The sequence below is a fragment of the Balaenoptera borealis genome (genome assembly GCF_965194805.1).
Source record: "Balaenoptera borealis genome assembly, chromosome: 14".
NCBI lineage: Eukaryota > Metazoa > Chordata > Mammalia > Artiodactyla > Balaenopteridae > Balaenoptera > Balaenoptera borealis.
The window spans coordinates 61,472,372-61,500,357 of record NC_138875.1 but is presented as its reverse complement, the minus strand read 5'-3'; the positions used below and the strand labels follow the sequence as shown (position 1 = coordinate 61,500,357).

At 44.2% G+C, this 27,986-nt stretch overlaps 2 protein-coding genes across 2 annotated transcripts in view; both read right to left on the bottom strand.

Moving 5' to 3' along the window:
* Window positions 1-15,076, bottom strand: TXNDC2 (thioredoxin domain containing 2). Its single transcript, XM_082353800.1, has one exon. The coding sequence runs from the start codon at window positions 12,812-12,814 to the stop codon at window positions 11,783-11,785; it is 1,032 nt and encodes a 343-aa protein (XP_082209926.1). The 5' UTR covers window positions 12,815-15,076; the 3' UTR covers window positions 1-11,782.
* A 3,191-nt stretch (window positions 15,077-18,267) lies between these two features.
* The window catches only part of RAB31 (RAB31, member RAS oncogene family), a 107,770-nt gene continuing 98,051 nt past the window's right edge, over window positions 18,268-27,986 (bottom strand). Inside the window, exon 7 of the mRNA XM_082355075.1 lies at window positions 18,268-21,616. Coding sequence (XP_082211201.1) covers window positions 21,522-21,616 — 95 coding nt within the window. The 3' untranslated portion in view covers window positions 18,268-21,521. The remainder of the gene's footprint in view (window positions 21,617-27,986) is intronic.

Genomic DNA, 27,986 nt, shown 5'->3' with positions numbered 1-27,986 from the left:
TATATGAATCACTTTGCTGTACAGCAGAAATTAATACATTCTAAATCAACTATACTTGAATAAAATTAATTTTTAAAACATCCTTAAAATCTCCTTGTCAAAAAAAAATATTCATAGGTCATCTTTCACGTGTGATCCGGGATATTGACCAGCCTCTTTGTTCAGAAAACTGGTGTAAAGAAAGAGAAATACAGTAAAACACACAATTGTTTTTTGCATGCAATGGTTTATAGATTATGAAAAAAATAACAAACATGTCCATGCTACCTGATCCTATGATGATTGAGAAAATTAAAATATGTGTGTGAATAATATTCTCATCACTGGACAGAATACAAACTTCTAAGGCCATTAAAGAAAACATCATATTAGAAATGCTTATTACATATACATTGCCCATAAGTGTATCCTAACACCGACCTATCATTGCTATTTTATGTTTATGCATCTTTTGCAAAAATATTTTATTCATTAGTGTATTAGTTTCCTGTGGCTGCAGTAACAAATTACCACTAAGTGTTGCTTGAAGCAACAGATGTTTATTCCCGAGTTCTGGAGGCCAGAAGTCCAAAATCAAGGTGTGGGCAGGGCTGCACTCCCTCTGGAGATTCTAGAGGAGAATCTGTTCTTTAATTCTTTCAACTTCCGGTGGCTGCTGGCAGTCCTTGCCTTGGGGCCCCATCACTCCAATCTCTGCCACCATCTTCACATGGTCTTCTCCTCTGTCTGTGTGTGTGTGTGTGAGTGTGTGTGTTGAGTCTTCTTTTACCTCTCTCGCATAAGGCCACTGTGAAGGCCTTTAGGGTTCACCCAGATAATCCAGGGTTATCCCTTCATTTCAAGATTCTTAACTTAATCGCATCTGCAAAGACTCTTTTTCCAAATAAGGTAACATTTACAGGTTCCTGGGGCTGGGACCTAATGTCTTTGGAGCCACCATTCAGTCCACTAGAGTTGGTACTAATAAACTTCACATCAACTTACGAATTTGGTTAAAATCGTCTCTGACAAATAACCCAATGTAGAGAAATGTAATAACATGAAGAGGTGACAATATAATTACCACTAATTGAAAATATAAAAGACATTCAATCAACAGATTGTTTTACATAATGTGAAAATTATTTCCCTGCCTCTAATTCCCTTAAAAAAATAACTGAGGCATAGTGGAAAATAGTATTTACCTAAATTATGTGTAAATTTGCCAGTGATTATTATACATATCCAGGTGTCTCTCTTTTCTTTAAATAATAAGGTTGAAAATGATCAAAATTTGAAGTACATAGGATGCCCAAGGCAGACTCAGACCTCAAAGCTCATTCTTTTTCCCCACACATTAGTAAACTATGTTTTGTCTTTAATCAAGGGACAGCAAACCCCATTACAGGATTAAACATCTTGTATTTCAGATGGACTTTTTGGTCACCCATCCTATTACTTAATTTAGAGTGAGATTGGTAAACATAATCTAGTTACAGCCATCCAGTTTCTCAAATTTTCATAAGCAATGCAATTTCAGATTTCTGGTGTAGCCCCATGATCTACTTAAGAAATCGTAAGTGTAAGTGCAATAGCCAGGGCAGCACTCAAATGCCAAGATCTTGTCCATCCTGACTCCGGCCCCTGAAACCAGGGTGACCCACCTCTGCACCATACCTGTGCCCCACTCATCCCTGGTTGTCCCAGGTGACAACCTCCTCCACTTCCCACCCCTTGCCCCGTCATCTTCCCTGAGTGCATCTTGTTCCCATGTCCGGTAACCAGGTTCTGACTTTTTTACCCACAGATCACCCTTATGGCTTCAGAAACTTCTGCAGTCCCCTCCCAGTTTCTTGGGTCTCATCGTCACTGCTTCATTTTCAGCTTGTTGGCGTCCTCTGCTGCCTGGGATGAGAGAGACCTCTGCTTGCCCTTGACCTTCAGGAACTCTCCATGCCCCTGCTGGTCAGCTCAACTCTTCCCTCCTGGAGAGGGGACGTTTGGATGTGTTTCACTTGAATTGTTGGAAAGGCATCGAATCTCCATCCAAGAGGATAAACAAGGGTTATCAAGATCTCACATTTAAGCAAGTCAATGAGGTAGAGAAGAATCCTGAGAATTACAAATCAATTTATTAATTTTAATTAGAAACAGAGGAGTTTTTGGTGTCCCATGTACCTGTAAACAGTTTTCCCAGAGGACGGCCTGTGGTTTCTGATTATTCACCTCATTCAAAACAGTTTTTCTGTCAATTCTGAATAGAGCTCATTTCTGGCGTATGCACCCATCTTTCTGCCTTCAACCTGAATATCAACTGTAAACATGTTTAGTGTCTGAACCACACATAATAAATCTTGGCCCCTTTCTTTTTAAAGCACACAAGGAAAGAATCGGTACCATGGATAGGGCTTGAAGAGGAGAAACGATGGCAGCTGGTATGCAACATATACAACTACCGATTTTATTTGAGCATTTTTACATCTATAGACATATATGAACGTAGCAATCCAAAATAAAGTGGGATTATAATTTGGCTTTGTAAATGCTTTTTAAAAAACCTCAGATGCAAAAGCAGAGATAATTTGAAAGTAATCATCTTTATCATATGAGTGATTTCACCCTCAGAGGGAGAGATCAAATTATTTAAGGGGATGAACACGGGGAGGAGCTCACCCAAATCCACTAATGTTGAATCGTTTCACTGAGACGCTGCTCCAGTTCCAGTCATTTGTTTGTCCGTGAGAGCATGACAACACACTCTAGCCTGGCCCTTGTTAACTGGCATGATTTAAAGGAAACCTTCTTTAAAACCGTCTCTGGGAGGCGGCTAGCCTCTTCTGCCATTTCTACACTGAGAATCATTAGCTGACTGGTGACTTTCTCCAAGTTGTGCTAATGTCCCTGAAAGATATTGATCTATGAGTCATTAGACCTGCATTTAGCTTTGCCTGTCAAAGACCAAGGGGCAGGGAGAGAGAAGCAGCCCTTCTGTCCGCCCTCCTCAAGCCCCACCAGTAAGTGGTCTCCGAAGGCCAGAGACCCCCCGGGGTGCTTAGTGAAAGCAGCAATCAAGTCCACAGACACGTTCGATGCCAGAACGACCCTGCTCCTCTCCGAGCTTCCCACGCCAGGTCTCACTCTTGCTTGAAGTCGCCATCTTGACCTAAAAGAAGATGATTGAACAGGTGCGCATAAAAGCACTACACTTCCTATCAACAGGCGACAGAATGCTCACATTTCCTTTCAGTTTTCACAATTCACCTTCTTCCGTTTCAATCACTGCCCTTTTACCAACCTTAACTTCATGTGTACGGCTTTCCATTTTTTCATATTCACATCAATCTCTTTTTTCCATTCTAGAATTTGAAAAATCCTGATTTTCCTAAACCGTGAAGCTTTATCTGGCTCCTTGCTATGCTGACCCCAGTGTTTGTCACTGCTGCCCTGGTTGACACTTTTCACCGTGGGTGTTAAAGGATCTCCTGATTAAAGGGTCACTATTATTTCAGCATTTGCAGCCATCTTCTCCTTGTACTTTTTGGTTTATTTTGTTTTTTAGTTAACTTCTATCTCCATAGAATGTACCATTTCACAGTTCCCTTGCAAGATCTTAAAAACCTGCCCCAAATCACAATGGAATTCTCTAAGCAACAATATACCACATCTTTTCCATATTTGCTAAGTATAATTTATTTGAACATTTCTGCCTCAGAAAGACAAACGTGTTGATCATCCAAGGAACAGTCTGTATAGATCCCCACTATGAAATCAAATTGCTCATACTTACAGAAAAATTAATTTCTAAAGCATCACTTAAACCCCAAAATTGTCTTACCTTGTTCATATCCTTTGCATCTTTCTGAGTATCTAGTTGCTAAGTGTTTCATGCTGTCTTTGGATTCATATTCCGTATGCCATCTTTAGCGAAACTCAAGTGTTACCATAAGATAATTTGTCATTTGAATAAGGCACGGAGTATCTTGGTTTCTAAGTCCTATAGATACAGACTTAAGGAAATCAGACTGGATTACAATGAAACGAGAAGGGGCGTTTGAAAGACACTGGGTAAGTACATGGCATCTTCTTATCAGGTTGGGTTTTTCACGGGAATTGATTGATGCTGACCACATTCTTGGTGTAGCCCTTGGTCCAACGCAGTGTGTCCAACGTCATCGCCGTCCCCTGCAGCAGACACGCTAGTCTGTCCAGCACCTCTTCCCTCCTCCCCCTCCCCCCGTGGTCCTGCTTAGCTCTGATGCTTTCATGGCACTGACCCTGCTGTGGGGGGCAAAGTGACCCAGGCCTGCAAGGTCTCCCCCAAGTACTCAGGATGGTGCAGGGATTGGCATATGACTAGACAGTCAAAGTCTTCCCAGGGACTTTGGTTTGAGTTATTAGGAAACAGGCTCACTTTTTATCTGTGATCACAAACCAGGGAAGCAAGCGATGCTAAAATCAACACGAGCAGCAGAGCCAAGAGGTGGAGAACATCAGGTCCTGATGTTGTTGTTTGAACACCCACACCCACCTGAAGCAGTTTGTCCCCTTAGAATTTCCACTTTCAAGAACCAGTACTCCCTCCATTTTTGCTGGAGCAGGTTTGAGTTGGGTTTCCGTCACTTGCCACCAGAAAGCGAATATATCACCTACCCCACGACACCCAAGACAACCAAGGCGGTTCATCTCCAAAAGAAGAACTGCTACTGATTTAGTCTCTATGACTATCTGTCCTGTAAAGCCGGGTAAGGCCCAGAGTGCACAACTGGAACACAGGACCTGCGGTTAAGTTCAGCATTCAAAGACTCCACCGGAGCACCCGTGACCTTGGGCCAGTGTGCTCACTCCCCTTTGCTTTGTCCTTCCAAATTTTGTATTTCCCAGCGGTTTCTAAGCAACTGGGGTCTCCAAAGTACTCTATTAATTGTTTGTTTGGGTTTTTTTCTTTTATTATAAGTAAGCGGAAAAAAATAGAATGAAAGAAAAAATATCCATACAGAGAGAGCCAATGACAACACTTTATGCTTTTTATTCCATTTTCAAATAAAATAGGGATCATCCTGTTCTTCATATTTGGACCTTTTTATTCTCTTGCTTCCATTTTTCATTTCTGAGTGAATTTGGAAGAGCAGAGTCCTGCTTTCCCGGTCCCCGTATGTCTTATAAGCATGGACTGGGGGAAGGAAGGCCCTCCGTCTAGCCAGACCCTTAGGAGGCATGTAACCCAGACCCCACAGCCTGCTCCAGGAGGACTCCGGCCTGTAGCCCTTGTTAAAGCAACTAAACAAGGAGCCCATTAGACAGAAGTGGCTCCAGGGCTTTGGTGGCCTCTGCAAGCCAACCAAAACCAAAGCCTGAGATGCCTCAAGGGTAAGAAATTGAAACCTGTGGATCACAGCCAACCAGGCTTCAGGCTGCAGCAGTCCAACCATTTCCTTGCTTTGCTTCCCTACCTTCTCCGTGTCAGTCTTTCCCCAGCTCTTGTCGGCTGAGTCCCCCTAACAATTAACGGTTTGGCGCTGCCCAACTGGAATCAGTTTTTGCTCAAATAAACGCTTAAAAATTGTAATATGCCTCAGTGTATCTTTTAACAGCCTGTAACTATGATTCAGCAATGAACCCATTTTCTTATTCCAGTTAGGTCTTCAGGGCCAAGTTGAGAGAGAGGGGATGAAGTAAGGATGTTCCATAGACAATGTGAAGTCCAGGGACTTCCCTGGCAGCCCAGTGGTTAGGACTCCGCTCTTCTACTGCAGGGGGTGTGGGTTCCATCCCTGGTCGGGGAACTAAGATCCCGCATGCCGCAAGGTGTGGCTAAAAAATAAGAACAACAAAATAACATGAAGTCCTAACTCCACTGGAAAAGCAGCAGCCTCGCATGTCATAGGGTCAGGTAGGAAGCGGCTCCTGCAGGGGAGAGGTCCTTGTGGGATTCGGCAATTCAGTCCCAAAGGAGAGATTCTGTCGTGGAAGTGTGGTTGTTACAGCAGTTGTGCTCTGGATTATCAGAGGATTTAGGGGCACGCTAGTGGGCATTCAAGCTAGTGGGGAGATCTCAGGGGAGACTGGACCCACCCAAGCCCGAGCCTCTTGTATGGCCCGTGTGGCCCTCTCTCCCTGGCGGTGGTATTCTAAACGGAGTCTCTGAGACTTAGGGAGCAAAGGCTGCTGGGAGGGACCCGAATCTAGGATAAGACCACCCTGTGGGCTAGGGCTTGGGGTTTCTGGAAAGGAGGGTGGAGATTAGAGAAAGGTGACGCTATGCCGGAGAGCAGATGTCCTGAGTTGAGGAAGCACGTTCAGAACGGGAGCTTATGGGGGCTGGACTTGAACTATGGATGGCTGGACGGTTTTCCTTTAACTATGGGGAGAGATTCCTAGGCCCCGGCCCACAGCTACTGAATCTGATTTCTTGAGAACAGAGTCCTAGGTATCTGAGTGTCTAACAGCACCGCATGTGGTTCTATGACCGCTAGTTTGAGAAACGCTGATTTAACATGACCCTGACCACGCTTAGTTCACTCCCCCTCCTCCTGCGTGGGGAGCAGAAAGGAGTTTGACACGGCCTCCCACCGTCCAGCCTGCTTGAGGGTAGGAAGTCAGAGCATGCCTTTTGCCCTAGGGTACGAGAGCTTGGTGATGGGTCCCCCACTCACCCCCAGCCTTTTTTCAAGGTGGGAGTATCATTTGGAGCAATGGACACTGGCCTCACTGCCATCTGAGGCCTCGGCATCATGGTTTCTTGGTCTGTGCTTAAGGTCCTGCCTTCAAGGGGGACCACGGACCCCCTGGCACAGTCTCCTCTTGGGTCTTTGGAGAAGCCCCTGTTTCCACTTCGGGGCTGACTCCACAGGGCCATGGGGCAGAGTTTCCTAGGACACCCCCCTTCTCTGACATGCAACGTCAGGATGTGCTCCCTGGCTCCTAGGCCTTCCTTGGAAATGACGGTGTCAGTGATGCAGCCCAGAGGAGTCTTCAGGCCGGGCTCTGAGCCTCATCTTGAGCTGTTAAGGGCTAAATTGTGTCTTCCCCAAAATTCATATGTTGAAGTCCCAGCCTCTGGTACCTCAGAAAATGACTGTATTTGAAGATAAGTTCTTTAAAGACATGATTTAACTAAAATGAGGGCATTAGGGTGGGCCTTAATCCAATCTGACTGGTGTCCTTCTAAGAAGAGGAAATTTGGACACACAGACACCCAGGAGGTGTGTGAAGACAGAACAGTGCGAAGGAACCACCTTCAAGCCAGGGAGAAGCCTCAGCAGAAATCAACCCTGCCGACACTTTGATCTTGGATTTCCAGCCCCCATGGCTGTGAGAGAGACATTTCTGTTGTTTAATCCCCCAGTGTGTGGGATTTTGTCCTGGAGCTGTGGCAGCCCAAGCAGACCAATGCACAGGTCAAAGTTCACGAAGGGTCTGCACCTTTGTGGTTCTGCTGTGTTCCGAGGTTTGTAGCATCTTAACTCTCTTCAGCTCCTGAGTGACTGTTTCCCTACATCCTTGCTAACCCTACTACTAAAGTCTGGTTGACTTTCGTTTGTATTCTTCTATCAGTGAAAAGTGTTCACGTTTATTACCAATTTGTTCTTACCCTAATATGAACTGCGTCTTTCGCTTATTTTTCTATTGAGGTGTTCCATTTTTCTCACTGATTTGCTGGAGTACATTTTTTAGTAAAAATATTGACTCTTATGTCACATATCTGGCAAATATTTTTTCAGTTTTTGTTTCTTGTTAATTGTGTTTATATTTTGGAATGGGAACGTTTAAATGTTTTATATGACCAAAACTCTTTAATTGCATTTGTATTTAGAAAATCCTTTTCCACCCATGAATCAGATGAATGTTTAACTAAATCTTCTTCCATTTTAAAATGATTTCACGTTTCATTTTTTAAATTTTTTAATCCAATTTTTATTCATTTGGTGTCTGGCATGGGAATAGGATGTGAACTAATTTTTCCCCAAAGATCTAAATTTTGCCATACAATTGAAAAATATATCTAGTCACGATCCTTCAAACTGAAATGTTTTCTTTTTCCTAAATTACTACTTACATAGCAAAGTCTGATTCTTGGTTATTATTATGTTTCATTGCTCGCTTTTCTTCATTCATCAATACAACTATTGGTAACACCACACTTACACACAATTACTATACTAATTATATCTGATAGGGCAAATTTTTCTTCATTACTTCTCCTTTTAGACTTTTTCCTACTATTCCTATCTATGATTTAAGTATTTTGTCAAGTTCTCCCAATGACCTCCTTGAGATATTGGTTAGAATTATATTGTCTACTAATTAAGTGGAAAGATTCAACATCTTTCCATCTTTCTCTCCAAGAGACTGTGTCTCACTTCATTCAGACCTACTTGTTGTATATGTCTCCAAACTTTTAGATTTAGTCTTAATAATCCTTACCATTCTACTTAGGACCGTTGCTAGATATTTTATTTTTTGTCACTGTTGCAAATGAGACATTTTCCCATGAAGATTCCCAATTACTTATCACTGAATCAAAAGGAAACTATTGATTTTGGGATGTTACTCTGAATACTGCCATTTTATTGAGCTCTCTTATCAATTAAAACAGGTTTTCCATTGATTCTTATTAAGACTCTAGTTAGATTAGCATCGTTGACAGCCAATATGATTATCTGGAATCCTCCTTCCAGTTAGAAGTGGGTCTTACTTCTCCTTCATGCTAAATAGTAGAGGGATAACAGTTGCTTGGCTCATTTTTTTTTAAGTACGTGGTTCTTTCTTAATCAGGAAAATGGAATTTCCATACTTGAGCTTTCTGAGTACAGAGAACATACCTTCGTCCTGGCTGCTGTTTGACTATTATCCAGTCAAGAGAAATGGGGCTGAGGGTGGGTGGTTTGAGGAGCATGGACCGATTCTCTGATAGTTTAGCGTTTCTCCCTGGATCAAACTAGATCATCGAGAGCCACACGTTCGATCCCACTGTCTTGGCCTCGGAGCTGCCCTCCCAGAGCTGTGCGTTGCTCTCCTCCCTTAACTACATTAGGAATAATATAAAATCACCTGCAGAATCTATCACAATTTTTTTAAGGATTTTTTTTTAGGTCATTGTCCGTGTTATCACTTGGTAACCTAAATATGAAGAAAGACCTATGATAGAAATGTTTTCAATACTAAGGTCCCAGGAAAAGCAGCTGGTGTAACTCACTAATGTTGGATTTCAGGGCCTCTGGTCCTCCAAATCGCTGGGGGCTAAGTTGTCCAAACAGGGCTTTGGTAACAGAGGGGTTGGGTTAACCCACTGAAGTATGGGCCTAAATAGCTAAGCAGATAGAGTCATGTTAAAACCAGGCTTGGGACTTCCCTGGCGGTCCAGTGGTTAGGACTCTGCATGCGCTTCCACTGCAGGGGGCACAGGTTTGATCCCTGGTCAGGGAACCAAGATCCCGCAAGCTGCCCAGCACGGCCAAAAAAAACCCAGACTTGTTCAACATGGGAAATAGGAAAAAATCCGAGTAAAAAAGTCAGAGGAAGGTCTATCAGAGGAAAAGAACAGATGGGCTATATGAATCATAAGCAAAAGTCCTTTTATATGAAAATACAAAAGCTACATGCTTGTGCACCTTGAATCCAGGATTCTTTCATTGAAAAGTGCTTTCTGATGACAGCTTTGGCTTCTATGAAAGATTATTACCAGGATTAGTCAGATGAAAATTGTTTCTGAATTGAATATAAAAAAACATTGTCAAGAACCCCATCCATTATTCAATGTCTCAAACTTAAGGTCCCAGATGAAAATTTTCATTCTGAAATTCAGTTGTGGGAAAGCTCTGACTCCTTTTTCCAATTCCGATGTTTGCTCCTTTCCGGTAATGATATCTGTGTATCACTGAGTTTCCTTTTTCTCCCCACACCCCCTCATTGCTAAGAAGCTCGGAACAAAAGTTGCCACTCAATCAGGGAGTGAAACCGGCCCTCAGATATATTATTGACATATTATTTATTTTTATGCTCCTAATTTCCCCATATTAGTTTATTAACCTTATCATTAATACATTTTGCAGGTCATACTGAATCCTTTTGGAAAAAAAGACCGGGTATGTATGGTATTTTGGGTTTTTTGGGGGGGGTTATTTTTATTTTTTAATTGATAGATTCAATCATTAATTTACAATGTTTCAAGTGAACAGGAAAGTGATTCAGTTATACATATATATCTATTCTTTTTCAGATTCTTTTCCTCTATAAGTTATTACAAGATGTTGAATATAGTTCCTTGTGCTCTACAGTAGCATGTATGGTATTTTGTTTGCTGTTGTTAGGTAGTTGTTTTAACGCTCAAACGAGGTCCATGATTGACATATTAAGGAGAGTCAGGGTCGTCACACAACGGAAGTTGCTGGCACCATCCCACTCCTGCAGCTAAGGAGGGATCGTAACTCAACCAGGTAAATGCAGAAGCCAGCCAGGTTCCTCACCAGAGCCGAAGAACGCATGCCCCATCCAACGGAGCAAGCTGCCACTCAGTCCCTAAGGTTAGAGCAGTTTCTTGAGGTCATGCAAGCCTGGATTGCCAGATTTTACAATTTTTCAAGAAAAGCTACAATTCAAGATTTTAAAGGGAATCCTGTTTTTTGCCATGTGGACAATTAGTTCAAATTCTTTAAAACATTCTAGATCAGCAGAAGATAAGACAGTGGCTGACAGGGAATGGGGGGAAATGCAGAGTTGTCGTTCAGTGGGTATAAAATTAGTTATCCAGGATGAATAAGTTCTAGAGATTTGCTGGACAGCATAGTGTCTGTAGTTAATATGCTATAGTACACTTAAAATGTGTTAAGAGGGTAGATCTCATGCAAAGTGTTCTTAACACACACACACCAAGGAAAGGGACACACAGGGAAAGTTGTGGAAACAGATGATGGGTAGGTTTATCACCTCAATGGTGGTGATGGTATCACATGTGTATGCATATGTCCAAACTCACCAAATTGTATATATTAAAATATATGCATATATATGCAATATATATGTGTATACACACACACACTCTGAGACATCTGAGAACAGGTAGCAGAAACCCAGTTACCAGGATGACAAAGCAGGAACTCTGCTACTAGGGTGCTGATGTCATAATGGCACCAAGGATCACACTAATTTAAACTTGAACCATAAAGCTCTTGGTCTGAGAAAACCAGAAGTTTTGAGCTGTCTCAGATTTTGGGAGCCTGGATCAGTAGAAAGAAGCCTGAACTTAAAATCTGGAAACATGGCCTTGGTCTCAGCTGTGATACCAAAGAATCCCCTAGATGTTTGTGGAGCCCGTGACATTTCCTGAGGCCTCCATAGCACTTCCTGCACATGAAGGAGGTTAGATATATGTGAATCCTTCAAATTCTTTACTTTCTTATCAGAAATCCCAAAGGTATGTGAACATCAGAAATTTCCACTCATCATTAAAACATGTCCTTCTACAGAAGAATTGTCTAAATTTCCAATGTTGCCACTAGGATTACACGAGCTGAATTTTCAAGAGTGAGTGAAAAAAAAAAATCAAGATTAAAAAATAGGGGACAACTGGACTTCCAATCTCCACCAAAGGAAATTCTAATATCACACTGTCCCATCAACAAGAACACAGTCACAATAGGCGTTAGGGCTTTGACTGCTTTTTGGAAAGGGTTGAGCTACTATTTCTGATTCACATGCAGGTGCCACTTGGACACACAGTTTTGTTACCCCTCATCTTTTTTTGTAAATAAAAAATCACAAGCTATGAACAGCCGACTATTCCTAATGCTTTCAGAACACACAATCACTTTAATGCTGTAATGAGTGTCTCGAGTTTTTCCTTAAGGGCACCAGAAAATTCGCCCACCTTTTCTTGTTTCTTATAAAACTGAAAGGTTGGGATGCAAACGATATTGCAGTCTTTCGCCAGCCCCTGACACTCGTCACTGTCCACTTCCAGGAACACCACATCCTTGTGCTTCATGCACAGGGACTGGAAAAGGGGCTTGATTGACCTGCAAGGCCTGCACCATGTGGCCGAGAAGTCCACAGCCACCAGTCTCTCCCCAGCTTCCTTCAGCGCCACCTCGAAGTCTTCCGTGCTCAGGATCACCTTCACCAGGTCCTCCTCCAGGACCTCCATGGCTTCATCTGTTGACTGCAGGTTGCCTTCTATTGGCTGGATGGTGTCTTCTAAGGACTTGGGGGTGTCACCCTCCTTGGGCAGAATGGTTTTGGCTGAGAGCTTGAGGGTGTTGCCCTGCTTGCGCAGAATGGTTTTGAGGGGGGAATTGAGAATTTCACCCTCTTTTGGTGGGATGTTTTTTTCTGGGGACTTGGGAGTGTCACCCTGCTTTGGTGAAACGGTTTGGGTTGAGGAATTGGGGGTGTCAGCCTGATTGGGCAGAATGGTTTTTTCTGGGGAATTGAGAATGCCACCCTCGTTTGGCAGGATGATCTTTTCCGGGAAACTGGAGGCATCAGCCTGCTCGGGTGGGATGGGTTTTGCTGAGGAACTGAGAAAGTCACCCTGTTTGGGCAGGATGTTTTGGGTTGGGGAATTGGGGGTGTCAGCCTGCTTGGGGGGGATAGTTTGGACTGGGGAGCTGAGGGTGTCACTGCCCTGCTCGGGTGGGAGTGTGTCCATGGCCTGTAGGACTTCAGACCGCTCTGCAGGTACGTGTTGAACGTTGCTGACCTCATGGACAAAGGCCTCTGGGGTGTGTGCTGGGACCAGGAGTGTCACATGGCTGGATAGAACCTGTAATGATGGACTTTCTGAAGAAAAGGGTAAAAAAATAAAAATGCCAAAGAAGAAAAAAAAAATTCTGATCATCTACTCCAAGGAAGATGGGTGTCATTCTCAGAGCTTGTGAATGTAGTCTTATAACAGATGTATTCATTTGCATAATCACATTCAGCAGAAGGCCAAGCAGTATGCGATTACATGGACTCTTCATGCAGGTTTTTTGTTTAACTACAACTTTGTCTGCTTAGTTCGACACTGCAGCCAACCCCCTTAGCACATAGGTCCCCCTTCCCTCCCCCTTATCTGTAGCCTCACCTTCATTCATGTCTGCTTGATTGACTGGCCTCATTTCCAGTTCTTCCGGGTCTCCAGCTTCATCACTTTCCATTTCCGGTCCTTGTCGCAACCCACCCCTACTTCACAGATGTCTCATAGTGCCAGCGAGGCCATCCCCTGCAACCTTTTCCAACTGAACGTCATACAAGGAGTAACAACTTGTATTCGGGCGGTGCTCATAGCCGGTTTGCCCTCTTTGTTCTCACAAGGGTCCTCCTTGACAGTTTCATGACAGCCTGGGTTTTGGGGCTGCTCTGTGCGTGAGGCTGTGCCCAGTGCCTGGAATGAATTCACAGCCATTATTTCCTACAACACAACACACCACTGAGTGAGGTAAGTCCCATTATGATCCCCACTTTACAAGTGAGAAAACTGAGTCTTAGAGAAGTTATGTGACCCACTCAAGGTCTCAGAGCTCATGGGGGGCAGGTTCCGAGCTCACACTGGGAACACTGGGCTGGGCTGGGCTGCTTGCCGGATGCCCTGGCCAGGGTGGGTAACTTGAGACCACCTCTCCTACCCTCTCCCTCTAGGATCCCCAGCTCCTGCTTTCTCTTTATGACTCACCCACCGTAACCATCAACATCCTCTTAACCATGTTACCCTCTTCTGCAAAGTCCTGTGTGCTGGTCAGACGTCCGGTTTGGACATTGGGAAGGGAGATTACGACACAGAGGGGTTCCCTGACTGAGAAGAGGCGGAAGTGAAAATATCGCCCCCGTCCATGGAGACCAAGAGCCAAGAGAACAGTACCTGTGTCCCCTCTCCAGGTAGAAACCTCAGCACGGACACAGATTAGATGTGTTCAGAGGAAAGCTGGAAGCAGAGGAGGACTTGCCTCCTGCTCCATCTGGAAGACCAGGGAGGGCCCACATCCATGTGGACTCCACATCCACATGGCAGCACGGGTCACAGGCAGATTCTTGGGCCAGGGATCAGGAAGTCCTCACACCCCGAGGGGGGCCGTGAGTGTTCTAAGACCAGAGAACCAGTAGAAGCTCAAAGAGGAACAAAGAAGCCACAGTGGAGGTGGATCTGTGGCCAGAAGCAAGGAACAGAGGCACAGGCTTGAACAGTGGGTGACAGCACGGGGCCCCAGCCCTAGACAGGATCCACCGTCCTTAGCAGGTCCCAGTTCAGGGACCAGGCCAGACCAGCCACTTCACGTGGGGACTCGGCAAGAGGTAGAGGGCCCGGGGACAGCTCATCCACACAGCCTTGTGCACCCACATATTATGGAGAGGGCAGGAATCAGGAAGACTGAGCTGCCACCAGAATAAAACCATGTTCCTTAGACTGAAATTCCACAAATGGGCAGACTGAATTCCATGCCCCTGCTCCTCACCATCCCTCTCAAAATCCCTTTGAGATCAAGCTCATGGGGAAGAGTAGACGCCTTGTAGGAAAATTTTAAAGTCTCATTATATCTGCACACCTTAATAAAAATGAGGAAATCTGTGACCCCGTGACCTTCATACTTGGGGACCTGAGTTGTGTTTTAGGTTCAGCAGAGTTTTTCCAATTATTTCTACTCTTCATTCTGAAATTCAGATGGGTTCCAGGCAACTTGAAATATTGATGCTGCTGAATAATTTTCACTCAACTTGTCATAAAATGTATTTTTTTACCTTCAGCACAAGCTCATCCCCAAATTGCTCATGAACCCTTATGTCAGTCGTGGTTCTGTCAGGGAAACAATCAGCTATTTTAGGCATAGAAAGATTTGTCTAATCAGAAAATAGCTGGAAAGGCTGCTTTTGGGCGAGGTGTCCAGGAATGATTCCCAGAAATAGGAACAATGCCGCAGAACTGGCCTGCCAGGGGGGCTGCGACCTCCTTTTGGAGGATAGCAACCACGCAGGGCAGGTGGTCAGGAGGAGGGGCCCCAGCCAGTGGTGGCAGAGAAGAAGCCTGGGCCCAGGTGAGGGAGATTTGTCACCACAGGTGACAGAGCTGGAATTTTATTTAATTTGCAATGAGTGTCCCAGAAAGTTTTGAGGAAACATGATCTGATATGCAGATTCACTGTTAGCATTTATTGATCTGACTTTAGCAGATTCACTGCTAGCATTTATTCAACCATAGATTTGAGGGCCAAAGACAGAATTCAAAGAGATCTGTTAAGAAACGATCGCATAGTTGAGAGAGAACATATTGAAAGCCTCAACTGGGACAGTGGAAAGAGTGTTCAGGGTTGGAGAAATTCCAGACATAGAATTTACATTGTTTGATAAATGCTTGAGAGGAGCTGAAATTGAATCTCGAATGCGGAGCCTGGGCAGTTGGGAGAAAGCAGTGCATGAGACACACAGGTAACAGGGGAACGGGGCGTGCATGCCCAGAGGGGCGTTGTACCCGAGGCAGGACACCCACCTGGCAGCTGGAAATCAAGGTCTGATCTCCGGAGAAAAGTCAGGCCAGACCAGCATGTGGAAGACAAACACCCAGAGGCGATAGTTGAAATCCTAAGATTGCAGGGATCATTAGGAAGGGGTATCAATGGAGGAGGGTTAGGAGCATGGATTTGCAGGAAGTACCTGCCTTTGAGCAGGTATGTGTAAAGGGGGAGGAGCCAATGGAGCCTTGGAGCCCAGGCCAGAGGCCAGAGAAGGAGCATCAGGAGGTAAATCAACAGCCTCGGGTGCCCTTGGGGAAGTGGGGGGAGTGAGAAGAAAGAGGGCAGTGGTGGGGCAATTAGGTACCTAAATTCAGGTGAGGAGTGAATAGAAGGTCACGGTTCTCCTTTAAGAATTCAATTAGTGTGAAGGAAAGAGAGGGTAGCTTGATGGGGAAAAGGAGATGGACCGTAGTTTATCAAACCTAGAGACAATTTATGCATATGTGTAAGTGAACAAGAGGAGAAAACAGTGCAGAGGGAATTTTAAGATGGAAGCAAAAAAAAAAAAAAAAAAAAAGCTTGGGACATGCTTTAGAAGTGAGTTGGGATCCTTTTCTGAAGGAGCAAAAAAGGAGAGAATAGGTACAAATCCGGAGAAAACTCAAGGTAAAGGCGAGCAGAGAACACTAGCCACCCTTGGGTCATCAGGGCCCACTTGGGGACAGGGTTTGGGGACTGGGTTCTCTGAAGGAATTCAATGCCTCGGGCCCTGTAAAGTCAGACGCTGATCCAGAAGCCATTTCAAAAAGCCAGTGAAGAACTTGAGTCCCGGCTGAGTGATGGGGTCAATGTCAAAGTCAGGGACAAGGAAAAGATACATTAAGTAGTCTGAGCAGTGGGTGGGGGGTCAGCACACCCGCAGTTGGGATCAGGTAATAGTTGAGTGAAATCTCGTTAATCGTGATTCAGCTCTGCCAGCCTGAGCTGCTTAACCCTTGGACCCCCGGCCAGCACCTCCTCCTGAGATGCAAGAGTGGTAGCCTGGCCTCAGCATGGTGGGGGGCTGTCCTGCTCCCCAACTAAGTAGACCTCAGAAGGCCAGTTGAACCCTCTGTGCTCCTCCTGCACAAATGAGAACAATCGTGCCTCCTTCTCAGATTCATGTTGTGGATAAAATGAGATACAGTTTGAAAGGCTTTAGCTCATGGGAAGCATTCAGTGAATGTGGATTTCCTTTCCTTCATTCTTTTATTTTTACAGTCCTTATAATGAGAGTAAAGAAAGGGGAAAATAGAAAGTCATCAAAGGTACAAACTTCCAATTAGAAGATATATGAGTCCTGGGGATAGAACGGACAGTGTGGTGACAATAATTAATAACACCATGTTGCGTATTTGAACGTTGCTAAGACAGTAGATCTTAAAAGTTCTCAGCACAAGAAAAAAAAATTGTAACTATGTGAGGTGACAGATGTTAACTAGACTTATTGTGGGTGATCATTTCCCAAGATATACAAATATGGAGTCATTATTGTACATTTGAAACTGTTATGTGTTAATTATACTTTAATTTAAAAAGTTAAATTTGGGACTTCCCTGGTGGCACAGTGGTTAAAAATCCGCCTGCCAATGCAGGGGACATAGGTTCGAGCCCTGGTCCGGGAAGATCCCACATGCCACAGAGCAACTAAGCCCGCGTGCCACAACTACTGAGCCTGTGCTCTAGAGCCCGCGAGCCACAAGTAGTGAGCCCGCGTGCCACAACTACTGAAGCCCGTGCGCCTAGAGCCCATGCTCCACAACAAGAGAAGCCACCACAATGAGAAGCCCGCGCACCTCAACGAAGAGTAGCCCCCGCTCACTGCAACTAGAGAAAGCCTGCGTGCAGCAATGAAGACCCGACACAGCCAAAAATAAAAAAAAAAAAAGTTTATTAACAAAAAAAAGTTAAATTTTTTAATTAAAAAAGACAGGAGAAGATAACAGAAGCTAGCATTTGACTTCTGCCTCTCTTACCAGTCTATGGTCGTGGGCGACTTACTAACCTCCCGGGCCTCGGTTTCCTCATCTGTAGAATGGAGAGAATAATAGTATCTGCCTGATAAAGGGGGTTGTGAAAATAGAATGAGGTCATATGATGTAAAACACCTGGGACAGTAGCTGGAGCAAAGCAGGTCGCTAAACTCGTGTTTGCTCTCGTTTACGAGCACCTGCTCCGTGCCGGGACCAGAAGAGGTGCTTTCTGTCGAGTGAAACCCATAAAGCCCACTCAGGAGGCACTGAGGGTGTCGACGTTTGTGTACACAGGGCCCTGCTGGCTGCCCAGAGCCCCCATGGGCAGCCCTCTTCACACGCATGTTCTCCTTGAATCCTGAGGACACCTGCAGGGTAGATGCTACAGCTTTATATGGTGGATATCATACCTTGTATGACACCTTGGGGGCAGATGTTTTCAGAATTCAGAATTTTGTTTGGATTTTATAACAGTAATATGGTGCATCTATTACAGAACATGCAGCAGAGTCAGGGATCGAATCCTACAAGCAAACAGCAGGAATTCTGCAACCGAATGTGCAGACATTCCCCCCTCATCCCCGCCTGGTTGGATAAGTAGCTATAAATAGCATCACATCAGTTCAGGTCTGGTTTTATGGCCAAATGAGTCCGTATCAAACTTAAGAAAAAGTCCCTTCCAAAGCTTTTGGGATTCCAGAATTGTGGATATGTGCATATGAATTATTTTCTGCATTTTATATGTGAGGAAACTGAAGCTTAGAGAGATTGATCTTCCAAACCCTCCCACAGCCAGCAAGTTACTTAAAAAAATTATTCAACCGAACATTATAATAAGAAAAAGACAAACTTGGTAAAACTTAAAATATTTATTAGTATGAATCAGTGTGTGTTAAACCAAAAATAACAGATACAATTGGGCGATGTGGAGGGCAATGCTTTATTACAGAATATAAGGTGGAAAGGTCCTAATGTCTGCAGCGGCGTCTTCTATACATGAGAACTGGGTCCAGCCCAGACAGAAGCTCTTTACAAAAACACGAGAAAGGGAGCAGTTTACACAACTGAGCGGTGACAATGGATCACTGGGTCTGGTTTCAGCAATGATGGTTAAACCAGAACCTAATAGGTCTGAATGAGGCTTGGAGTCCTTTTATTTATGAGCCCACTCTTTCTTCAAGTTGCAATGAGCGTGGAAGAGCAGGGAGAAGCAGGGCCCCTGAGGGGAGCCAGTTTCAGCCATCACAAGCCACGTTCCTTGATCTCAGGGGGCATACTTTGGTCACCCAAGCCTCCCTCGGTCCTCGGTGGGTCCCAGCCCTTTGCTTGGCTAAAGGCTGGCTTTAGGTTTTCAGCCGTCTATGGTTTGCAAGGGAAGTCATCTTTAGCGCCCTGATGTACCACTTTCCACTATGAAAATGGCAGGTCAATTATGTGCGTACGTAAAATGTTTGCATGACCCCACTGCCATTTTAGAGATTCCCACTGGGAAATAATCCCTCTGAGAGCCCATGCCTGCATTACATGACACAGAGTCACGAGCCAGACTCAGCCAGTGAAATGGATCACATGTCGGCATAACAAATATGAAATCATATTTACACATATACACACATGTACCGCACAGGAGAGGAAGGAAAACAGAGGAAAAGAGCACATTTGGGGAAATTGGGCAAAGGATGCTGCTTGACATTTTGGAGCAACAGTAATTTCCAGGCCTTTACATGATATTACGTGGTTATAGTTCAAAGATTAGAACAGCCAGAAAGTAATCTCAAGGCAAAATAAAGGAAGATCAGAAAGCCTCCTTGTGGACAAGGCTCGAGCACCTATCTTCAGGGAAGACGCCGTGTTCCTGTGAATGTGTGTGTGCCCAAGTGCCATCTACTCTTTCTACCAATTGCTCCAAGGACTGACTATAGACACATTGTCGCCTGACGGCTTGAATAGTTAAGGCCATACAGGAAGGCAAAAGAGTGGTTCCCACCCTCGTGGGCTTCTGAAATCAAGTCATGGGCTCATGGGTGGGTAGCTTGCTGGTTAAGACCGGCTGTTTTATGCAAGATGCGAGCACTGAAGACTTGCTGGGCTGTGTAAACTCCTTAGCTAGGCAACCTTGTCTAGAGACAAGCCCAGGTCCTCAGGGACAGATGGATGATGAAAGATTCCAAAATAAGCCTACATTACACCTGGAATTAGGTCATTTGAATTTGCAACCCACATTTTTTTTAACTTTGGAAAGAGGCAAGATAATCGCTTGGCCTGCAAGCAGAATCACGGTAGCCCATAATAGTGACAAGGTGAAGAAAACCCTAAAAATCCCTGCAAAGGCCCTGCCAAGGTATCCACGTGCCAATTGCTAACAGTTTTTGAGGAACCCGTCTGGGAGAGGTAAGAGGCACTCTTGAACCAAAAATAAGTGTTTCCAGCGTTCACGTCCTAAGATTGTCAAGTTACTCTTGCAAGCTGGATGAAGCGGTAAGAACATCAAACTGACAACACATTCTCGAGTTTAAAAAACCTAAATCTGAGATTTCGACCTGTTTTCTTGATTGCAGTCCACATGAAGAAGTGTGAACTCGGCCCTGGTCTCTCAAGGACTCCCGCTTTTTTGGATGGCAGACCCAGCGTCCCCGCCCATCCAGGGCTCAGGGGCAGAGCATGGCAGGACTCAAGCACGGTTACTGAAAGTTCGAGGTTTTTACTCAGGTTATGATCTCTTCCCTGATTTTTACATTGTAGGTTTTCAATTAATGTTTGCTGAGCCTTGAAGGTACCAGCTGGCCCTGATGCCATACTGCGTGATCAACCACATCTCACCCCCCAAAAAGGCACCAATCTGAATATCCTCCAAGAATCACCTCCCGACATGAGCCCTCATAGGAAACCAACTGCTTCTTGATCCCAGGTTTTTATGAAAGTTAGAATGGAAACAGGATTTGAATTTTCAATGGGGATAGCTTTGCCTCCTTTCCATGCCTTGTTTCCTTCTCCTTTCATTGGATTCAGACATCTTTAATTAATTGAGCAGACAGGAAATCTGAAAAGGGAGGGTTCACTGAAGTTTGTTCTCAGCCAACTGGCATTCCAGGGTTGGCCCTCTGGTTAGCCTTAATACCCACACCCCCAAAGCTTGGCATCTTCTTAAAGACTTTCTCTGATTTTGCAGTTTTGGGGGGTCTAGAATCTTAATGTGCTGGTACTTCCTCTGGCTGGCTTTCCTGTAACCTATTATTCATTGATATTATTAGAAGTTTGCCCTACAATTTAGATTCAAACATCCTCCAGGTAATTTGTTCCACGGATATGACACTATGACAAACTCTCTTAGTAAAATAATACTCTGTGTGAAACTTCCCTAAGAGAGTGGGAATTTATTACTGTGGAGGTGATGCAAACCAGGTGGTCTCTGGAATAATATTTATACCCTGCGTTTGTCACAGTTTACACAGTAGTGACTCCAGTGACTTCTAAACCAGGCCTCCAAATCCCAGAATGACATGATATATTGTAGTCAGATTTGGTTGGTTGGTTTATATGACCAAAACTTAGAAAAATGGTCATCAAGTAAAAGTCACAGATGTAGATAATAGTTCCTAATACATCTTTCTCCACTTTCATAACAGTGCAAGTCTACAGCAGATGGTCCAATTACACTCCACTGAAAGGGAAATTCCATGAACCTTTCAGTGGAGGTTGGTTGAGTAATTAAGGCAATGGCACTGAAGAAGTTCCTGAAATTTGGTTAGAAACATAGGAAATCAGAGTGGAACACCAGTTTAGAATCTCACACACATAAGCCCGTAAGACTTTTGTACAAATTTAAGAATATTTTGAGGCTTTTAACAAAAAAACTCAACTATAATTAATACCTAAAATCCATTCCCTCTGAGTGAATTTCACGCACCAAAGGCCCTTTTCTGGCAGTGTGGTGGTTTTTCCCAGAGTTTTGTAGAATCCTTTTCCAGGGATGTTCCCTGCCCCGTTCCCTGCGGGTCTCACCTCCCTCTGAGCCAGGGGCCAGGCCACCAAGGGTGGGAGGCCCCCGCAGCAGCACACGGGGAGGGGAGCTCCGGCCTCTTCAAGCACAGGGGACCCCAGTCCCAGGTCAGCAGCACCGCCGGCCGGCCTGCGAGGTTGGCTTCAGTTTGATTGTTCCGTTGTTTCCGTTTTCATGGGGGTCCAACGGTGGGATCTGGCGACCTGGAAGGAACGGAGGCCAAGGTTGAGTTCCTGTTCCCAGCCAACCCCACCCTGCTTCCACGTCTCCAGTCACGTGCGGGTCGCACATGAGGCAGAGGGGCTGTGGTACTAGCTCTTTCCCCCTCTCCCTCAGCTGTATGAAGTCAAGCTCAAGCGTAGAAAGTTAAGGAAAAGTAAAAGCAGCTTTCTGATAATAAGTATTTCCCTGGAGGTGGAAGCCCTGCTCCAGAGCCGGCATCCTTCTTCTCTGCACAAACAGCGGCCACTGGCTCCTCCCAGCCTTCCCCCGCATCCACCAGCAGAATGAGCCCCTTCTCAGCTCCCAGTGAGGCCTCATCTTTGTGCTTCTACAAACAGACCTGGCTTGGGAATTGTGATGGTCCCACTAACATCACGTATTTACAAACACTGAGCTCCCGTGCCTCATCCTGCCAGCGCACTTAGAGCATTAACTGGAAAGCCTTTGGAGACATTCTTCACGGGAAACAGTATCTTAAGTGTCATTCACAAGTAATCTTATTTTAATTTAAAGAATTAGCTGAGAGTCTCTGTTAACAAATCCAAAGTAAAAATTAAACAGGCAGTGGAGGGGAATAGGGTGGTTGTAGTTAAAGAGTATGTGTTTTGTTTTTTGTGGGTTTTTTTTTTGTTTTGGAGATGATAAATTCTAAAACTGTGCTGATGGGTGCACATAAAAAACACTGAATTGTACATTTTGGTGAAACGTATAGTATGTGAGTTTTGTCTCAATAAAGCTGTCTTCTAAAAAGGCAATGGAATATGGAAATAACAAATATTTGTGTAGAACCTCACAGTTAAAAGATTTTCACAGGCACGTCTTCACTGGGTCATGTGAAGCTGTGAAATGACTGTTATGATCACCATTTTACTATTAACTGGAGAACTTAGGTTACACCTGAAGGTCAATACCAAGGGGCACAGGTGGCTCTCTGATTATAACCTACATCTTGACTTTCTGATGGATCCCAAAGCCTGTGTCCCTCCCACTCTACCACGATAGCTCTTGATGCTACTTTTCTAACCCCCATGGAAAAGGCATGAAACAGGAGCTCTACAACAGGGATTTTTAAAAAATCAGCTAATTAGGGTATCAGTTACTAGGTAACCAGTAATTAGAGATGGAAGGGAAATTAGTTCCAAGACAAAGCCCTTCCATGCAAGTGGACGCCCTAAGGACCATAAAGAGAGTCAAAACGCCCTGGAAGAGGTGCATTTTCACAAGGGTGGAAATCGTCAATTTCACAGGTATTAATGCGTTGTGTAGATCGGATGGTATGGCCACTCGTCAAAGCTCAAGCATAAAGATTGGCAATTACCCAAAATTCAAAATTCGTGGTAGAGCTCTTATCCGCTTACGGGGCAGACATGAAGGCTGGAGTGATTTCTGCAGCTACTGCTTCTGCCAATTTGTGTCCTCCACAAAGCTGTACAAAGCTTCCGCAGGCCATTCTCCAAACAGTTCTGTCCTAATCCAGAAGCAAGTATGTACTTTCCTTTTCTGGACAAGCTGTGTCTGTTTTATTAGTCATAAGAAAAGGGAAGGAAACAAAATGCCTCTCCTACTTTGTCAATCTTAAGTGATAAACAGAGGGGAAAAGTTCCCAGTGACTACCAATACTCTGATATATTTAGGTCAGATCTTCACGGTCAAGTGTTCCATACCCCTCCAGAGAAAGTGATGTGTTTTGGAGGGATGGTGGTGTCAAGTTACAGCATTACTGAAGTTATTTATTTATTTATTTATTTGAAGTATAGTTGATTTACAATCTTGTGCTAACTTCTGCTGTACAGCAAAGTGATTCAGTTATACATACATATATACACATTCTTTTTCATATTCCTTTCCATTATGGTTTATTGCAGGATATTGAATATAGGTCCCTGTGCTATACAGTAGGACCTTGTTGTCTATCCATCCTATATATAATAGTTTGCCTCTGCTAACCCCAAACTCCCAGTCCTTCCCCCTCCCTCCCCCGCCACCCCTTGGCAACCACAAGTCTGTTCTCTCCGTCTGTGAGTCTGTTTCTTTTTCATAGACAAGTTCATTTGTGTCATATTTTAGGTTCCACATACAATTACTTAAGTTGTTTAAATTAACACTGCGGGTGCCTCCCGAGAGTGTTAGGAGCTGTAATAGGGGCTTTTGCATCTGAAATATTTTGGGACAAAATTATAATTCTGACCGGTGCATGCCGCTGCCCTAGTTAACTAGTCAAGTACTGTTTACCGATCAGTTTTGACTACATCAAGATCAGTATCTTACACTCACATCAACCTCATGGTATTCTTAAGTTGTTAACTCTAACGTTAGCAAAATAGCATTAAGCGGTAAGCCCTCCTATACGTGACCGATTCCACACGCCAAGTGTCATAAAGTTTCATAAGTTTTTCCCTAGGAGAAGTACCTCAAATATAGAAAAAGCTCATCCAGAAGATTAAAGTCACAAAAGTGGAGTGAAGAGCTAGAAAGGGCAATGCCGGAGTGGCCCATCCCATCCCATCCCATCAGCACCCTCCTTTGCCCCCATTCCTCCTCCTCTTCCCTGCCCCTCACTTCTCTCCTCAGCAGATGGTCAGTGGGACAAGGTCTGGGAGCAAGATGAGGTAACACCCGAGGCAGCCCCTCAAGGAGACGCCCCTCTTATTTGTTTTAAACTGTGAGCAACATTTCTGAATCAGTGTCGAACCCAGCTTCTGAGAGGAGCCAGGTTCTGTTTATCTTCAGAACATCCCAAATCTCACTGAATAGAACGAAATATTTCTCCGAGACAGAATTACTGCAGTTTGTTTACATATTTGGGTTCCACGTAAAATTTTGAGAAAAGGGCTGTTCTGCTAAAAAAAATAATAAAAATAAAAAAATAAAAAACCGCTGATCCAAAACACCTTTGAGGCCATCTGCACTGGAATGTGAATTAAAGGCTTAGATTGGTGTCCTGTGACACATCAAGGCATTTTTATGGGTATCATGACATTTGTTTCTAGGTTTTGTTTCTGAGAATTGGGCTGCCCAAACCTTTTAGTCATGTCCAATTTTGTCATCATCATGTAGATGTGGATAAAATCTTTTCATCATGGTCAATTGGAAAATGTTCTTTACAAATGTAGCAATTTCTCATTGAAAACTGCCCTCCTGGGGGAACATAAGAGATTTCATGGTTCCCCAATGAAGAGGGAAGGTACTAACTAGCCGTGTGGCTCCAAGTACATCATTATAGTAACTGCTTCCCTTTAAGGAATAAAGAGCTGGTATTACAGCCTTAAAATTCCCTTTTAATACCAATAAAAAGACATTTTCACACTTGTTCTGTGAATAAAGTTTCTTCAGTAACTCCTTAAAAAAAAAAAAAAAAGAATTACTGCAGTTTCCTTAGACTTTGTGTTTCTCATCTGGTGGAAAGAGTTTTGAGATCTGAGTGAGAGTGTTCCAGATGAGTGAATTCAGACATGCTATCTGCTCTCTCCAAGATGGCCTTTCCTCACCTACAAAAAGAACACGGGAAGTAGCCTGACAACCACCATGCATCACAGACGCTGTGGCTAATGTGCCAGGAACCCAGGACAATGGGCGGGTCCCCAGCATCCCAGGCTCTGGATGCAGCTACGTATCAACCCCTGCCTCCCCCTCCCCGCAGTGGATGCTTAGGGTTCAGTTACTAGGATGGGGCCCATCCTGCTCTTCTCCTAAACACTCAGCCCAGGAGGGGCCCACACGTTCCAGCTTCAAACAGTAAGAAGAAAGGAAGTGCTTCCATTTTCAGGCAGAGAAAGGAAAGCCGGGCCCTAGCAACGACGCAAGCACCTTAAAAAGTGCAGGAAGCCACCAGCGCTGTGAAAACACCCCAAGAACTCGGATCTTGTGGTCTGAGTTATTTGGAACTTATTCAAAGCTTAAATGCACTTACACAATAGCATAGTTCCGGATAATGCCATAGCGTTTGGTACCAAGGTGATCACCTTGGAACACTGTTGAATCAGTATTAATTACATGGGCACAGAATAGGACAAAAATATACACGCAAACATCTGAAAGAAACATCACTGCATGTTTCTGCTCTTACAAAATGTCCTCTGAGTACACAACCTCCAAACAGGTCGTTCTGGAGTATAAATCCTACGGCAGGGTGTTTATTTTAATAAGGTTTGGATTGTGTAAGATTCTGCTTGGGAAAAGTTAAAAGACTTTTTTTTTTTTGAGTTCCGTTTTCCTGAAAGTTGATAGCCCAGAGAAAAAGCAGGTTTAATAAATGATTCCTCAAGAATTCAATATGTGAGAAAACAAACTCCAAGCCTATCAACTGTATCACGGCTCTGGACTGGGGCTGTAATGCTTTTACACACAACAAAAATAAAACAGCAGGCTCAGCTGCAGCTGTCTCCTCGCCCTGTGTGGCGACCGGCCGCTTTCTGCACCGGCCTGGAGTCCTCCCTGACAAGTCGCTGTTTGCATTCTTCTCTCTTATCCCAGTCCCAGGATTTATGAGGCTCAGCTTTGTTTGGTTGGTGTTAGAGGTGCTGGTACTTGCCCTGTCACTTCCATTTCTTGATCCTGATTTTCTGAATCATCCAGAGACCAAGTTAGTAGGACTTGGCAGTCTTTGCCCTTGATCATGACTTCCAAGCCTCTCCATTTGGGGGGGGGAGGTCTCTATGGCCCACTGCGGTGCTCACAATCATGGGACCCTGCCCTAGAAATACAGAATGGGGCAGGCGACACATGCATGACACTCGAGGTCATCCGTTGAACCGTCCTTTTGCTGTCGTAAAGAAGACAATATTGGGATTATGAGATGACTTGGAACATTAGAGTCTAGACCTCGGAAGATGCTAACATTCTGTGCAGGACCAGCATGGCTTAGGATTCAGGAAGTGGATTCAGCCGGAGGCTGGCAGAAAATCCAGGTCAGGGATAATGAGAGCCTTAATTTGGGTGCAGCGGAGAGACGTAGAAAACAGGGTTGGAAGGAGAACCGTAGGAAGACACCTGGCAGACGTGACAATTGATTGGATGTGGGAGGGTGAAGAGACAGGGGAGGAAAACTGAAGTTCAAGTCTAGGAGCCGCGGGAACGGTGATGCCCCAGCAGAGAAGGAAGGGAGGGGGCAGATCACCACTGGCCGTTAGCCCAAAATGCCAAACGTCTTCAGCACGGAGGGGCTTAAGTTACTCTAAAATCATTAGGCTTCCTTACCATTCAAAGGCATCGTTTCCTTTTATTTATTTTTTTAATTAATAGACTATATTTTGGGGAAGGGAGGTAGCTTGAGGTTTACAGAAAAAATTGAGCATCAAGTTCAGAGAGTTCCCATACACTCCTCCTCCTAACCCCCAATTTCCTCTATTTTAACGTCTTGCAGGAGGGTGGAACATTTATTACAATTGATGAGCCATTACTGGTCATTAAGTGAAGTCCATGGTTTCCATGAGGGCTCACTCTTAGTGCTGTACATTCTGTGGGTTTTGAGAAATGTATAATGACATGTGGCCACCATCACAGTATCACACAGAATAGTTTCACTGCCAGAAAAGCCCCCGAGCTCCACCTATTCATCCCTCCCCCCTTCCCGCCCCTAGCCCCTGGCAACCACTGATCGTTTTACTGTCCCCATAGTTGTGCCTTTTCCAGAGTGTCATATAGTTGGAATCATACACTATGTAGCCTTTTCAGACTGGCTTCTTTCACTTAGTAAATATGCATTTAACATTCTCCCGTGTCTTTTCATGGCCTGATAGCTCATTTCCTCTTATCACTGGAAAATATTCCATCGTGTGGATATATCCCTTTTAATTTTTTAGTTTAACATTTAAAAATTATAAGATGCAAAAAAACCCCCAAAAACCACAAGCCACAAAGAACAAATCTAATAAGCTAGACTTCATCAAAATGAAAAACTTCTGCCCTTCCAAAGACATTGTCAAGAAAGTGAAAATGCAAGCCACAGCCTGGGAGAAAATATTTGAAAGACAATTATCTGATAAAGAGCATGTATCCAAACTATATAAATAATCTTTAGAACCCAATAATAAGAAAACAACTCAATACAAAACGGGCAAAAGTTGAACAGACACTTCCCCAAAGAAGACACAAGGATTGCGAATAAGCACATGAAAAGGCACTCAACATTATCTGTCGTTAGGAAGATGGACGTCAAAACCACAAGGAGAGACCACTATATTCCCATTCGAATGACTGAAATTTTATCAACTGATCATTCCACATGCTGGCAAGGAGCTGGAGCTACTGGAGCTCTCCTGTATTAGTGGCGGGAATGTAAAATGCTAAAACTGCTTTGGAACACAGTCTGGGGGACCCTTAGAGTGTGAACCATTACCTGTGAGATAAGCC

Excerpts from the sequence above, each read along its gene's own strand:
- TXNDC2 (XM_082353800.1), bottom strand. The coding sequence starts at position 12,814 with ATGATCAGAATTTTTTTTTTCTTCTTTGGCATTTTTATTTTTTTACCC.